Source organism: Lycium ferocissimum, chromosome 10 (assembly GCF_029784015.1).
Source record: "Lycium ferocissimum isolate CSIRO_LF1 chromosome 10, AGI_CSIRO_Lferr_CH_V1, whole genome shotgun sequence".
Lineage (NCBI taxonomy): Eukaryota > Viridiplantae > Streptophyta > Magnoliopsida > Solanales > Solanaceae > Lycium > Lycium ferocissimum.
The window spans coordinates 36314756-36330122 of NC_081351.1; the positions used below are offsets into that span (position 1 = coordinate 36314756).

General features: G+C 29.2%; 1 protein-coding gene across 3 annotated transcripts; it reads left to right on the top strand.

Annotated features, from left to right (window-relative positions):
* Positions 1-2787: 2787 nt before the first annotated feature.
* Positions 2788-13216, top strand: LOC132035373 (uncharacterized). 3 transcript variants are annotated; one of them, XR_009409231.1, is made up of 5 exons: positions 2788-3155; positions 3334-3402; positions 3553-3635; positions 4084-4283; positions 12714-12824. XR_009409231.1 is itself a non-coding variant. In XM_059425630.1 (5 exons), the coding sequence occupies exons 1-5, from the start codon at positions 9462-9464 to the stop codon at positions 12843-12845; spliced, it is 687 nt and encodes a 228-aa protein (XP_059281613.1). In that variant the 5' UTR covers positions 9333-9461; the 3' UTR covers positions 12846-13216. The 3 variants fall into 3 exon arrangements, 1 of the variants encoding a protein (XP_059281613.1); XR_009409230.1 differs by lacking the exon at positions 12714-12824 and adding an exon at positions 6198-6302; XM_059425630.1 differs by lacking the exons at positions 2788-3155; positions 3334-3402; positions 3553-3635; positions 4084-4283 and adding exons at positions 9333-9664; positions 9843-9911; positions 10060-10142; positions 10590-10789 and having other exon boundaries at positions 12714-13216.
* Positions 13217-15367: the final 2151 nt, after the last annotated feature.

The window sequence follows — 15367 nt, forward strand, 5'->3', positions numbered from 1 at the left end:
AAGAATATTTATTTGCTTTGTTCTTCATTTTTTCATTTTGTTTTTCAACTGTAATTTGTGGTATATTCACCAACACTATATATAACAACAATAAAGGTGTATATGTCTGCCTCTGTAATATTAATTGTATAATGAATCAGTTTATTTGTTTAACTATCTTTATGAAAAACTAGGAGTTTAGAACAATCAAATACTTTAGACATAAAAATTTGAAATTAAAAGGGCTAAGTGTATCTATCTAAGAATGTGTTTTCTAGCTGAATAAGATTTGTAGCCAACATTAGCACCTTAGCTTCAACCAACCAACCAACCTGTGTAGCTAATCTTAAACCGTGATAAATCTTGGTTTTATTGAACCTTCGGTTTACGCAAGTCCATGCAATTGTTGTATTCTTCAGCCTTGATTCGAGAATATTAGTGTAAAAAGTGATTCAATGGTAAAAATTTATCGGCACTCGGTATTTAATTTATATCAATCCAATGAATGTTTGATACATGTCTTTCACATCCACTCTTATCTATAAATTATATTTAATTAATGCATATTTTCCCCTGTATTCAATTTAATCATGACAAATCAGTATGATTTGGGGTAATCATCGGATGCAATAAGTTTTTGTTTGACTTTGAGGGTGTCGACTCCAAATTCTTAAATCTAAGTTTGAGATCCCACCCTTTGAGAATTTACACTGAATGCTAAATGTTTTTTTGCGGAAAGTATTTAGTGCTATAAATTCATAACTGCGATAATTTTTCTTGAACTCAAATATTGCTGGCAATTAAAATTTAGTCAAGCGGTACTAACATTTTTAGTGTCAATTAATTAGAAGAAGAAACCAGAAAATTAATAATTGGAATTCAATTTTTTTCACTCCCTCTGACTCATCTGTTTCACTTTTTTCAATTGCTATTTTACTTTTATACATTTGCGTAAAAAAATTACATTATCAAGTGTAACTATGTGTAATCGCCTATAAGGATGGAATTACTAACCGGAAATTTAAGGTAGATAACCTGTAGTTAAACCATGTTAAATTAAAAATTATTTACATTATCGATGTATATAAGCTAAATTCAGAGCAAAAAAGAACTTTGTGACCTTCAATATCGGTACATTCTCCTTTGACCTTTACCTTCTCTTTAGTGGTTTTGAACTTTCAAACATCACCCATTACACTAGTTCAATTAATTAATTTGCACAAAACATGATCCGATCGGTTTTGGTTACAATATTCATGTACTTTCTATATTTAAGTAGAAACAACTTGCATTCCTTTGCTTTTCTTTTTTTTCCTAGCTCCTTCCCTAATGCCTCACATCTGGATTAACTACTAGCTAGATTTAGTACTATAAGAGCCTGTTTGGAAAGCCACCTGGTAATTGGAATTGGTGTAATTACTACCTAGGAATTACACAGCCTAGTAATTATACAGTATTGTATAATTACTAGGCAGTAGTGAAAAGTGCTAGTTTATTAACTACTAGCTAGATTTAGTACTATAAGAGCCTGTTTGGAAAGCCACCTGGTAATTGGAATTGGTGTAATTACTACCTAGTAATTACACAGCCTAGTAATTATACAGTATTGTAATTACAACGATCTGTTTGTTTGTCATAATGTAATTACAAGCATGCTGTTTGGTTACACATGTGTAATTACACAATTAGTTTAATTTAAAAATAAAATTTAATTATAAAAATTTTAAAATTAATATTTAAAAAATATGTGCATATATAAATGATATTAAATTAGTTATTTAATAATACATTGTTTCTTGAAAATATGTTAATAATAATCATATATTTGTAACTAATATTGTAAAAAATTATTGATATATAATTTCAAATTAATAATATTTTAATTTTAATTGATTATAAAACTTAAAAGCATATCTTTTTTGTGAGAACATCATGGCATTGGATATTTGACAAAAAATAATATTTATAAATATAATGCCATAACATTATTCAAATGTTTGACAATAATTCTATCAATTGTAAGTGAAAAATAAATAGCATGCAATGTGAAATAGCAAATCAATAGTACTAAAGCAAATATTTTAAAATCGAAACTATAACCTAAATTCAAGTTTCAACGTAACATAAGTAAATACTCCTATAATTCAAAAGAAAGGGAAAAGATAAGTCTATAACCTCATTCACAACAAAATTCTACTTTAATAACGTCACTCATTATATGACAAGTTTGTTAATGACTCATTCTTTATAATATTAAGAGATGTAGTTTCAAAAATTAGAATATTAACACGGTTATGCTAAATGAATAAAATAAAAAACTAAAAAAAATACGAAAGAATTACATGGAACCACAAGTAAAGGTTGGGAATGAGAAGAAAGAAATGAAATATAAATATTATAAATAGAAAAATATTTTAAAAAATAAAAATAATTAAAAAGTAAAAATAAAAAGGAAATTAAATAATAGAAATAAAAATAAATTAGAAAATAAAAAGAAATAAAAATAAAATAAAAAAAATTAAATAATAGAAATAAAAAATAAATTAAAAAAGAAAAGAAATAAAGTAAAAAATAACAGAAATTACGGGGTGTCTTACACCCAATTCTCAACCCTCTGAGAATTGGAGAGTGTAATTACACCCTCTCAATTACACCCAATTTCCACCTAACGTGTAATTACGATCAAACAAATAAGTCTCCAACCGTATGAATTACACCCAATTCCAATTACCTGGGTGGCTTTCCAAACAGGCCTAAAATTTGCAACTATTGTGCGAAGACTTGAACTTGAGTCTCCAACATGCCAATAATATTCTATATATACATATCAAATCGTCTTCTCTGTGTAAAACCCAAAGGTAAAAATTCTTGATTGGCAACATATTCATCTCCCATTGATAATCTCTTGTCCTCTTTCTCCATTTGAAAAATTAGCTAGGCAGATCTGCATAATTATCATATATCGATGACAAAATCCATTACTATTCTGCAAAGTTCTACAGGTATGAACAATGCCTGCAGGTCCCATTCTAGGTCTAATAGTCTCTCTTTATACAGTACTAGTTTTGGCTTGAAAGTCTTGAAAGAACAGAATCCAAATGCTTTGGAGGTCAACACGACAGCTTGTCACTTCTCGGATCAAGAAAAGGACTTTTAACTGGTCACATAATTAAGAGGTACACATCTAAATTGTTTGTTCCCTTATTTGATGAAATGAATTTCACCTATGATGATGACATCAAATCCTTCAAAAGAATAGCGAAGATTCATATAAATGACCTTAATTTATTTGGGACTAAGGTAGTTATTGTTGTTTGATGAATAAACTCTATGTCCTCTTTCTTTTTCCTATAGGAAGTTTGTGGTTTGCAACAATGGTCAACCAGGAGTTCCCTTGCCTTCTCCACCATCTTCAAATCCCTTGTAAGTTTCACATTTATCATATTGATGATCTCCATAAATATGAATAAAAGAAAAAAGAAACAGTTAGCATACACTCAACTGCTCGAATTAACCTGATGGCTTTTAATGATCACTAGATATATTTTTTTTTCTTTCTGAGCATTGTTACAGCAATGGTTGGGTTATTGGAGTCCTGTTATCAGCAATTTTACCATTCTTCCGCTACAAATGGGGTTCGTTATTGCATCTCAAAAGTAAGATTTCTAACCAAAACTTATTACTATTGAGTAGATGATAATCTCACTAAAAAGTCAAAGTTATCAAAAAAAGCACATTTTAATTACTTAATTATATTATGTCTCGACACTTTCTCACGTGTGAGCCTTATTATCTTTCTTGGCCCAAAAATATGTGGAATTTTACTTTTTGGGTATCGTAGGGTTTGAATCTAGCTAGTAGCTCTTGCATTCTCGATACCACGTTGTGTTGTATGTATGATATACAACTCATCTAAAAACTTAAATGTGTTGTAACACACTTTTACATAATTACATTATGCCTCAATCGATTACATCAATGCATATATTTCTAAATTCAACTAATTATTTCCTTGAAGTACAAGAATGGAAAAAGATAGAAAAGGTTTAATTAATCTGCTGCCTGCTCGATTTTTCTCACTTCTTTTCTATTAAAATTGGACAGATAAAGTGGAAAATATAATACAAACAGTAGAAGAGGTAGTAGAAAATGTGGAGGAGTTGGCTGGGAAAGCAGACAAGCTGGCTGAAAACATGGAGAATGATTTGCCAGCAGGCCAACTCAAAAATGCTCTCAAAGCTGTCGAAAATTTCTCAGAAGAAGCAGCCAAGGTAGCTCGTGCAACTGATGATTTCATCGATAAGGTATTTCTAATTATTTTTCTTAGTTTATTAAGCACCTTAATTCCTTTCTAGACCGCATTGGCGGTGGATTTAGGATTTTCACCAATGAGGGGGTTCGAAAAATAAAAATATAATGTTACATTTGAACTTTAACACTCGAAATGGTGAATTTTAAACATTCTAAAACGTATTAAGCCAACCTCTAATCTTGTATTTAGGAGATTCAAATATATATATATATATATATATATATATATATATATATATATATATAAGAAAATAAAAATATTACCCAATAAATATAGAGTAATTTTTTTCAAGATATTGGGTGAATACCCTCTCCCTTCTAGATCCTATGAAAGCTGGAGATGACTTTATTATTATTTTCATATTTTACTTTCAGATCGTAAGTCTGATTACTTGTTTAAATTAAATGAAATTCTTTAAACCTGGCAATTGACTTAATCAGCTACACAAAAGGAAACTAACCCACGTTAACTTTGAAAATTTGCCACAAATGTTTAAGAACTCAGTCATAAAGTTGGTATTGTTGACTTTTAAGAATCGAAAGATAATTATCCTTCTAATGAAGTGAAGCTGTCGGGATTGACATTCATTCTTTTTAACTAAAAAATGATCTTAATCTCTTTTCCAGCCAAGAATCAAACCTGCACAGCTATCGCAGTCTGACCAGACAATTGCCTTAGTATATACTACTTCATATTCCATAATTTTGTTAGCCTCATCTTCGCTATAAACAAATACTCCTGTAGTGTTCATCGACTATGACTTGAACATAAGATTATTATACCGATTTATCTTGTTCCTTATTGCAAAAGAGTGAAAGACTAACAGTCTCTTCTTCCCCCCTTAGAAACTTTGCTTTCTTTTTAAAATTTCCGTTTCTAACCATAGCTACTTCAATAAATTAATCATGTATCAATATAAAGTTAATCTTATCCCGGAGGATAGTATTTTATGTTATATATGCGTAATTTTAATTATATACAGTACTAAAAGAACCTCTCCATATATAACAACGCATATATAATACCTCATTCTCAAAAAAATTTCTCCGAATAACCATTTTTTTGTGATATTTTACCTCTCTATTCTTTCTTAGAGAGTATCTATCTTTATATCTTTGTAAATTTAACCCCCATAACAACTATCTCCTTTTTTGTAATGTAATAATTAAACATCTTTATAGAAATAGAATCTCTAAAATTACCAATAATAGGTCTAGCTAGAGATTTTGACCAAATATTTTGATATTTTAATACATATTTATTACAAAGAATATTATATGAATATTTTTTCTTATCCTTACAAGATTTTTCTTCTTATACAAGTGTAATTAAGCTTAGAAATTAGCATTTTTTTCTTAAAAAATGTGCCCACCCATGGTGAATGAGCTTCAAGAGAACTCATGATTTGAAAGTCTGATCAATTGATTTGCTAATACAACCATTGTGGGTGTGTTTGTAAGCAAGGTTTCTTCAATCAAATTCATAGCTAGCACACGGATTAGATTTGCAGTAAACCTCTCTATAATAATAGTAAATATTATTTAAATGTCAAATGTCATAGACAATAACACAATCGCTATATCCTACCTAAAAATGGGAACATGGATGTTGTTATAGTATAGGCATTTGAGCGACGATAATATAACAATTTTTGTTCACTACTAATACATTTTTAATCTTTTTTAAAACAAAGTTAAATTAATTTTAACATGTTTAAGCAGATCATTACTCTATTTTTCACATTGTACCATATCAATTTGGGAAAATAAAGTGATAATTTGATATATAAGTTAAATTCCACTGATATCTTAAAGAGCACAGAACTTAGATCCATCAACTTTATTGAAAAGTATTACTTCATAATGTCTATAAGACAATGCAAATATTAATCTCGATTCAATTTTAGATGCAGGGCGACTACGAGGAGACGTGAAGCGGATGGTTTACCAAAAGAGCAACTCAAAGATGCTGTTGAAAATTTATCAGAGAAAACAGCCAAGGTTGCTCATGCAGCTGAAGATTTGAAAAATAACGTTTGATTAATTCTCTTAATAAGAATCTTAGTTAATTAAAAAGCTTCCTAGCACACTTGATTATTATTTCCCACGTTACCTTTTTAGAGTGCAAGTTTGAATACTTGTTGAATTAATGTTGTAACAAAAATGGAATTCTATAAATCTGGTGGCAATTAACTTAGTCTATAATTTGGCCATGCCTACATGCATGCTTTAAAAAACTTTTGTTTTAGTAGAAAGAAGTTTGTGTTTAACGATCTTTTCATAGAATTAATCATTTTGAATGTAAAATTAAGATAAAGATATGTAAAAATTTCTTTTACAATTAGTATTATTTAAATTGACAAATGATTTAAAATATTTATCACGAGAGATTTTATAAGTTAAGTTTGTCAATTCATTTGATTAAAAAAAAAAAGTCACAAGACAGAGAGATGGCAAGTTTACGAGACTTTGGTCATAGATGTGATGAATTTATAAATTTTTTTGTTTCCATGTGGTGGGGATAGTTTGGTAAAAATAAACTTTTCGTAAGGGTACTTTTTATCCTGAAAATTCTATAAGCAACTTGTATTTATAAAGAAAAACTATTTTTTCAACTTTCTTTCCATAAAAAAAAGACAACTTCTACTATATGCAAAAGAACATATTTTTGCCCAAATATTATTGATTATTGAAAACAAAGGATATCAATAATCAATAATAATTTAATTAGAAATATAATAAGTACGAAACAAAAGTAAACCCTATCTTTATTATGTACCTTTACAGAAACTTGGCAGGATTGTGCTATTACTTTTTGCAAATCATGAGAAACACGTGGGCTGCTAATTAGTAGTAGTAATTCTACTGCTCTTTAATTGTGCTACAACTTTTTTGGTAAAATGGAATCCCACCTACCTCCTAGTTTTTTTTTTTTTTTCGACACTCCCTCCTAGTATCGCGGTGTGTAGAAGTGCAAATTAAGTGGCAGAGTGTGTGTGTGTATATATATATATATATATATATATATATATATATTAGTAAAAATAGAATGTGTTGAGTAATTGAGCATAAAATGACTGTTAACTGATACAATGGTAAAACAACGGGTTAAAAAGTAATTGTATTATACAATAAGCTGAAACAACACGTAGGACGCTGATAATTTGTACAACTTGGCAAATTAATTCTCAAAGCTGAATATAATGCTGAGTTAATTAATAAATTCCGTCATCAAAATAAGCAATAGTAGTTCATATATTTGTAGGTATAGCACGCAAAACGTATTGCGTGTTTATATTACTGAGCTGTATATTGTAGGAGTTCTTTAGTACTGTATAAATCATAGCTGAATACTATAATGTTTACCAAAAAAAATGAAAGGAATTACAATGAATATTCTCCTACGTACTTTCATTCGCATAAATTAAAAATGATCATGCTGTTGGTTGTTGAGGGAGTAAGATTGATAAAGACATTCAGAAAGCCAAAGAAATTTTTTACCATCCAACCTCGTTGAATGTCTTCAAATATTGTTTTTAAAAAAAGTGATTACTAAGATAAAAAGGAGAAGAGTCTTTGTTAATTTTTTATTAACAGAAGAACTTTGTTCTATCATTGCATAATGTGAGTCAATTACACTTCTAAATCGAATGCACCTTCATAGTACGTCTAGCAAATTGTTAGGCAAATTAGTCTGAAAGAAGACTGCTTGGGATGTAAATCGATTTTTTTAAAAGAAAATATTGCTCGTATATTGACTGAAGAAAATATAGACAAATCTTCTTCAGGATACAATAACCAAGTTCATACATGCAGATTTTTACTATAGAAAATTTAGTTATTTATACTGAGACTTTGTAGAAGAGACGCTTCTCTTACCAAACATTATTCAAACTTAAATTCAAAATTTAAAATTCAAATAAAATAAAAATCCATTTTTTTGACATATGATATACATTATACAAATCCATTTTTTTACATATGGTATGCACTACACATATACTCATATTTATATGTGTTCTCCAGCAAAAGGTACTTAGAGGGAATGGATTAAAACTTTTAAAAAAGGCTTCCATCATTTGATGTGGGACAACCCACATTCCCAACTTATAACAAACTACTCTTACACAGATATTGTCCAAAAAGAGACATACATTTATCCATCTTTTATTTTGCGTTTTATATTTTTGACTTATATATGTGACCATATATTCGTACGAAACACAAGTTGGAAAGGTAGTTTGAGTCTATAAAAGTGTTCAAGTCTTAAAAAGTATGATAATAGTGTTACTAGTGGCGTTTCAATTGTAATTATTCAAAACCTTTCTCGAGGCATTGACTGCATAAAAAAAATATGTAATAAAGGATCTCTCTAGATCTTTTTATTTCGAGAGAAATAAATTATACTTTAATAACGTAATATGTAGAGTTTGTTAATGACTCATTCTTTCTAATATTAAGAGATGTAGTTTCAAAAATTAGAATATTAACACGGTTATGCTAAATGAATAAAATAAAAAACTAAAAAAAATACGAGCAATTACATGGAACCACAAGAAGTAAAGGTTGGGAATGAGAAGAAAGGAAATGAAATATAAATACTATAAATAGAAAAATATTTTTAAAAAATAAAAATAATTAAAAAGTAAAAATAAAAAAGAAATTAAATAATAGAAATAAAAAATAAATTAGAAAATAAAAGAAATAAAAATAAAATAAAAAAAGAAATTAAATAATAGAAATAAAAATAAATTAAAAAAGAAAAGAAATTAAAATAAAATAAAATTAAAAAGAAATAAAGTAAAAAAAGAATTACGGGGTGTAATATGGAGAGTGTAATTACACCCTCTCAATTACACCCAATTTCCACCTAACTGTGTAATTACCTGATCAAACAAATAGGCCAAACTGTGTAATTACACCCAATTCCAATTACCTGGGTGGCTTTCCAAACAGGCCCTAAAATTTGCAACTATTGTGCGAAGACTTGAACTTGAGTCTCCAACATGCCAATAATATTCTATATATACATATCAAATCGTCTTCTCTGTGTAAAACCCAAAGGTAAAAATTCTTGATTGGCAACATATTCATCTCCCATTGATAATATCTTGTCCTCTTTCTCCATTTGAAAAATTAGCTAGGCAGATCTGCATAATTATCATATATCGATGATAAAATCCATTAATATTCTGCAAAGTTCTACAGGTATGAACAATGCCTGCAGGTCCCATTGTAGGTCTAATAGTCTCTCTTTATACAGTACTAGTTTTGGCTTGAAAGAACAGAATCTCAAATGCTTTGGAGGTCAACACGACAGCTTGTCACTTCTCGGATCAAGAAAAGGACTTTTAACTGGTCACATAATTAAGAGGTACACATCTAAATTGTTTGTTCCCTTATTTGATGAAATGAATTTCCTATGATGATGACATCAGTTAGCTTCAAAAGAATAGCGAAGATTCATATAGCTGACCTTAATTTATTTGGGACTAAGGCAGTTATTGTTGTTTGATGAATAAACTCTATATCCTCTTTCTTTTTTCCTATAGGAAGTTTGTGGTTTGCAACAATGGTCAACCAGGAGTTCCCTTGCCTTCTCCACCATCTTCAAATCCCTTGTAAGTTTCACATTTATCATATTGATGATCTCCATAAATATGAATAAAAGAAAAAAGAAACAGTTAGCATACACTCAACTGCTCGAATTAACCTGATGGCTTTTAATGATCACTAGATATATTTTTTTCTTTCTGAGCATTGTTACAGCAATGGTTGGCTTATTGGAGTCCTGTTATCAGCAATTTTACCATTCTTCCGCTACAAATGGGGTTCGTTATTGCATCTCAAAAGTAAGATTTCTAACCAAAACTTATTACTATTGAGTAGATGATAATCTCATTAAAAAGTCTAAGTTATCAAAAAAGCACACTTTAATTACTTAATTATATTATGTCTTGACACTTTCTCACGTGTGAGCCTTATTATCTTTCTTGGCCCAAAAATATGTGGAATTTTACTTTTTGGGTATCGTAGGGTTTGAATCTAGCTAGTAGCTCTTGCATTCTCTGATACCACGTTGTGTTGTATACATGATATACAACTCATCTAAAAACTTAAATGGTTGTAACACACTTTTACATAATTACATTATGCCTCAATCGATTACATCAATGCATATATTTCTAAATTCAACTAATTATTTCCTTGAAGTACAAGAATGGAAAAAGATAGAAAAGGTTTAATTAATCTGCTGCCTGCTCGATCTTTCTCACTTCTTTTCTATTAAAATTGGACAGATAAAGTGGAAAATATAATACAAACAGTAGAAGAGGTAGTAGAAAATGTGGAGGAGTTGGCTGGGAAAGCAGACAAGCTGGCTGAAAACATGGGGAATGATTTGCCAGCAGGCCAACTCAAAAATGCTCTCAAAGCTGTCGAAAATTTCTCAGAAGAAGCAGCCCAGGTAGCTCGTGCAACTGATGATCTCATCGATAAGGTATTTCTAATTATTTTTCTTAGTTTATTAAGCACCTTAATTCCTTTCTAGCTGCATTGGCGGTGGATTTAAGATTTTCATTAAGGGGGGTTCGAAAAATAAAAATATAATGTTCGACGTTTGAATTTGGAACCTCAAGGTGAATTTTAAACATTCTAAACGATTAAGCCAACCTCTAGTCTTGTATTTAGGAGATTCAAATCTATATATATATATATATATATATATATATATATATATATAAGAAAATAAAAATATTACCCAATAAATATAGAGTAATTTTTTGCTGAAGATATTGGGTGAATACCCTCACCCCCTTCTAGATCCGTGCCAGCTAGTAGTACGCACTTTATTATTATTTTCATATTTTACTTTCAGATCGTAAGTCTGATTACTTGTTTAAATTAAGTGAAATTCTTTAAACCTGGCAATTGACTTAATCAACTACACAAAAGGAAACTAACCCACGTTAACTTTGAAAATTTGTCACAAATGTTTAAGAACTCAGTCATAAAGTTGGTATTGTTGACTTTTAAGAATCGAAAGATAATTATCGTTCTAATGAAGTGAAGCTGTCGGATTGACGTACATTCTTTTTAACTAAAAAATAATCTTAATCTCTTTTCCAGCCAAGAATCAAACCTGCACAGCTATCGCAGTCTGACCAGACAATTGCCTTAGTATATACTACTTCATATTCCGTAATTTTGTTAGCCTCATCTTCGCTATAAACAAATACTCCTGTAGTGTTCATCGACTATGACTTGAACATAAGATTATTATACCGATTTATCTTGTTCCTTATTGCAAAAGAGTGAAAGGCTAACAGTCTCTTCTTCCCCCTTAGAAACTTTGCTTTCTTTTTTTTAAAATTTCCTTTTCTAACCATAACTACTTCAATAAATTAATCATGTATCAATATAAAGTTAATCTTATCCCGGAGGATAGTATTTTATGTTATATATGCGTAACAATTTTAATTATATACAGTCACTCAGTCAGACCTCTCCATATATAACAACGTCCTTATATAATAGCACCTCATTCTCAAAAAAATTTCTCCGAACTGATTTTTTTGTGATATTTTACCTCTCTATAACAAAGAATAGTATCTATCTTTATATCTTTGTAAATTTAACCCCCATAACAACTATCTCCTTTTTTGTAATGTAATAATTAAACATCTTTATAGAAATAGAATCTCTAAAATTACCAATAATAGGTCTAGCTAGAGATTTTGACCAAATATTTTGATATTTTAATACATATTTATTACAAAGAATATTATATGAATATTTTTTCTTATCCTTACAAGATTTTTCTTCTTATACAAGTGTAATTAAGCTTAGAAATTAGCATTTTTTTCTTAAAAAATGTGCCCACCCATGGTGAATGAGCTTCAAGAGAACTCATGATTTGAAAGTCTGATCAATTGATTTGCTAATACAACCATTGTGGGTGTGTTTGTAAGCAAGGTTTCTTCAATCAAATTCATAGCTAGCACACGGATTAGGATTTAGCAGTAAACCTCTCTATAATAATAGTAAATATTATTTAAATGTCAAATGTTGTTATAGATGTATAACAGTCAATCGCTATAGCAGCCAAAAATCGCGTAACCAAAGATGTTGTTATAGAGGTTTGACTGCATACACGATAATATAACAATTTTTTACACGACTAATACATTTTAATCTTTTTTAAAACAAAGTTAAATTAATTTTAACATGTTTAAGCAGATCATTACTCTATTTTTCACATTGTACCATATCAATTTGGGAAAATAAAGTGATAATTTGATATATAAGTTAAATTCCACTGATATCTTAAAGAGCACAGAACTTAGATCCATCAACTTTATTGAAAAGTATTACTTCATAATGTCTATAAGACAATGCAAATATTAATCTCGATTCAATTTTAGATGCAGGGCGACTACGAGGAGCGTGAAGCGGATGGTTTACCAAAAGAGCAACTCAAAGATGCTGTTGAAAATTTATCAGAGAAAACAGCCAAGGTTGCTCATGCAGCTGAAGATTTGAAAAATAACGTTTGATTAATTCTCTTAATAAGAATCTTAGTTAATTAAAAAGCTTCCTAGCACACTTGATTATTATTTCCCACGTTACCTTTTTAGAGTGCAAGTTTGAATACTTGTTGAATTAATGTTGTAACAAAAATGGAATTCTATAAATCTGGTGGCAATTAACTTAGTCTATAATTTGGCCATGCCTACATGCATGCTTTAAAAAACTTTTGTTTTAGTAGAAAGAAGTTTGTGTTTAACGATCTTTTCATAGAATTAATCATTTTGAATGTAAAATTAAGATAAAGATATGTAAAAATTTCTTTTACAATTAGTATTATTTAAATTGACAAATGATTTAAAATATTTATCACGAGAGATTTTATAAGTTAAGTTTGTCAATTCATTTGATTAAAAAAAAAAAGTCACAAGACAGAGAGATGGCAAGTTTACGAGACTTTGGTCATAGATGTGATGAATTTATAAATTTTTTTTGTTTCCATGTGGTGGGGATAGTTTGGTAAAAATAAACTTTTCGTAAGGGTACTTTTATCCTGAAAATTCTATAAGCAACTTGTATTTATAAAGAAAAACTATTTTTTCAGCTTCTTTCCATAGCAAAAAAGACAACTTCTACTATATGCAAAAGAACATATTTTTGCCCAAATATTATTGATTATTGAAAACAAAGGATATCAATAATCAATAATAATTTTAATTAGAAATATAATAAGTACGAAACAAAAGTAAACCCTATCTTTATTATGTACCTTTACAGAAACTTGGCAGGATTGTGCTATTACTTTTTTGCAAATCATGAGAAACACGTGGGCTGCTAATTAGTAGCAGTAATTCTACTGCTCTTTAATTGTGCTACAACTTTTTTGGTAAAATGGAATCCCACCTACCTCCTAGTTTTTTTTTTTTTTTTTTTTTTAAACACTCCCTCCTAGTATCGCGGTGTGTAGAAGTGCAAATTAAGTGGCAGAGTGTGTGTGTATATATATATATATATATATTAGTGTAAAAATAGAATGTGTTGAGTAATTGAGCATAAAATGACTGTTAACTGATACAATGGTAAAACAACGGGTTAAAAAGTAATTGTATTATACAATAAGCTGAAACAACACGTAGGACGCTGATAATTTGTACAACTTGGCAAATTAATTCTCAAAGCTGAATATAATGCTGAGTTAATTAATAAATTCCGTCATCAAAATAAGCAATAGTAGTTCATATATTATATATATATATATATATATATATATATTAGTGTAAAAATAGAAGGTGTTGAGTAATTGAGCATAAAATGACTGTATTACAATGCGTGTTTATATTATACTAAGCTGAAACAACACGTAGGACGCTGATAATTTGTATATTGTAGGGCTTTAATCTTTAATCTTGTATAAATCATAAGTTCATATATTTATAGGTTAATACTATAATGTTTACCAAAAAAAATGAAAGGAATTACAATGAATATTCTCCTACGTACTTTCATTCGCATAAATTAAAAATGATCATGCTGTTGGTTGTTGAGGGAGTAAGATTGATAAAGACATTCAGAAAGCCAAAGAAATTTTTACCATCCAACCTCGTTGAATGTCTTCAAATATTGTTTTTAAAAAAGTGATTACTAAGATAAAAAGGAGAAGAGTCTTTGTTAATTTTTTATTAACAGAAGAACTTTGTTCTATCATTGCATAATGTGAGTCAATTACACTTCTAAATCGAATGCACCTTCATAGTACGTCTAGCAAATTGTTAGGCAAATTAGTCTGAAAGAGACAGGAAGAAGTGCTTGGGATGTGAAATCGATTTTTTTAAAAGAAAATATTGCTCGTATATTGACTGAAGAAAATATAGACAAATCTTCTTCAGGATACAATAACCAAGTTCATACATGCAGATTTTTTCTGCGCCGCTGCATAGAGAAATTTAGTTATTTATACAGCAAAGATGAGACTTTGTAGAAGAGACGCTTCTCTTACCAAACATTATTCAAACTTAAATTCAAAATTTAAAATTCAAATAAAATAAAAATCCATTTTTTTGACATATGATATACACTATACAAATCCATTTTTTGACACATGGTATGCACTACACATATACTCATATTTATATGTGTTCTCCAGCAAAAGGTACTTAGAGGGAATGGATTAAAACTTTTAAAAAAGGCTTCCATCATTTGATGTGGGACGAACCCACATTCCCCAACTTATAACAAACTACTCTTACACAGATATTGTCCAAAAAAGAGACATACATTTAGATCCATCTTTTTATTTTGCGTTTTATATTTTTGACTTATATATGTGACCATATATTCGTACGAAACACAAGTTGGAAAGGTAGTTTGAGTCTATAAAAGTGTTCAAGTCTTAAAAAGTATGATAATAGTGTTACTAGTGGCGCTTCAATTGTAATTATTCAAAACCTTTCTCGAGGCATTGACTGCATAAAAAAAATATGTAATAAAGGATCTCTCTAGATCTTTTTATTTTCCAGAGAGAAATAAATTCTACTTTAATAACGTCACTCAT